The sequence below is a fragment of the Formica exsecta genome, unplaced genomic scaffold, assembly GCF_003651465.1.
Source record: "Formica exsecta isolate Colony F162 unplaced genomic scaffold, ASM365146v1 scaffold4000, whole genome shotgun sequence".
Classification (NCBI taxonomy): Eukaryota; Metazoa; Arthropoda; class Insecta; order Hymenoptera; family Formicidae; genus Formica; species Formica exsecta.
Window position 1 is genome coordinate 1 of NW_021851241.1, and position 569 is coordinate 569.

Genomic DNA, 569 nt, shown 5'->3' on the forward strand with positions numbered 1-569 from the left:
TCTCTCTCTTCTATACAAAGTTCATCTGATGACAATTACGTTTTAAAAAGAGAGAACGCCTTTACCGGAAAATTATCATATGCTTTAAGAACGAAGAATGTATCTGTTAAAGCGATTCTTAATACAAATATACAGGGAGAAGCAATAGTAAAATCTTACAAAACATCAAAATTTTTGACCCGCAAATCACGGAACCTCATCGTTGAGATCATTTTAACAGAATTGATGAATGAAACGTGCCAGTAATTCATTTTGCTTTTTTTATACACGTTAAAATTTATATTTTGAAATATAGATTATATCGGTATTTATATTTGTTATTTTTTTAGCTTGACGAACGAAGATTTCCAACATCTAGCAGAGGCGATAGTAAAAGATTTTCCCACCGAAGCTGTTCCCACGTATTACATTCCCGCGATTCCTAAAAAGTTATCTCGCGTTGGAAAATCTGTAATTTCCCGTGGCAAATTGGTGGACAAATACCGAAATAAACTACGTCTATTGAAACGCATTCGCGTGGGTAATCCACTGGCAGAAATTACAAATTTTCAGACGACCGAATCTTCCGA

General features: G+C 34.4%; 1 protein-coding gene across 1 annotated transcript in view; it reads left to right on the forward strand.

The window, feature by feature from the left end:
• The first annotated feature begins 54 nt into the window (after positions 1 to 54).
• The window catches only part of LOC115240071, a 1806-nt gene continuing 1291 nt past the window's right edge, over positions 55 to 569 (forward strand). Inside the window, exons 1-2 of the mRNA XM_029815041.1 lie at positions 55 to 242; positions 330 to 567. Of these exons, the coding sequence (XP_029670901.1) occupies positions 226 to 242; positions 330 to 567 (255 nt within the window). The 5' untranslated portion in view covers positions 55 to 225. The remainder of the gene's footprint in view (positions 243 to 329; positions 568 to 569) is intronic.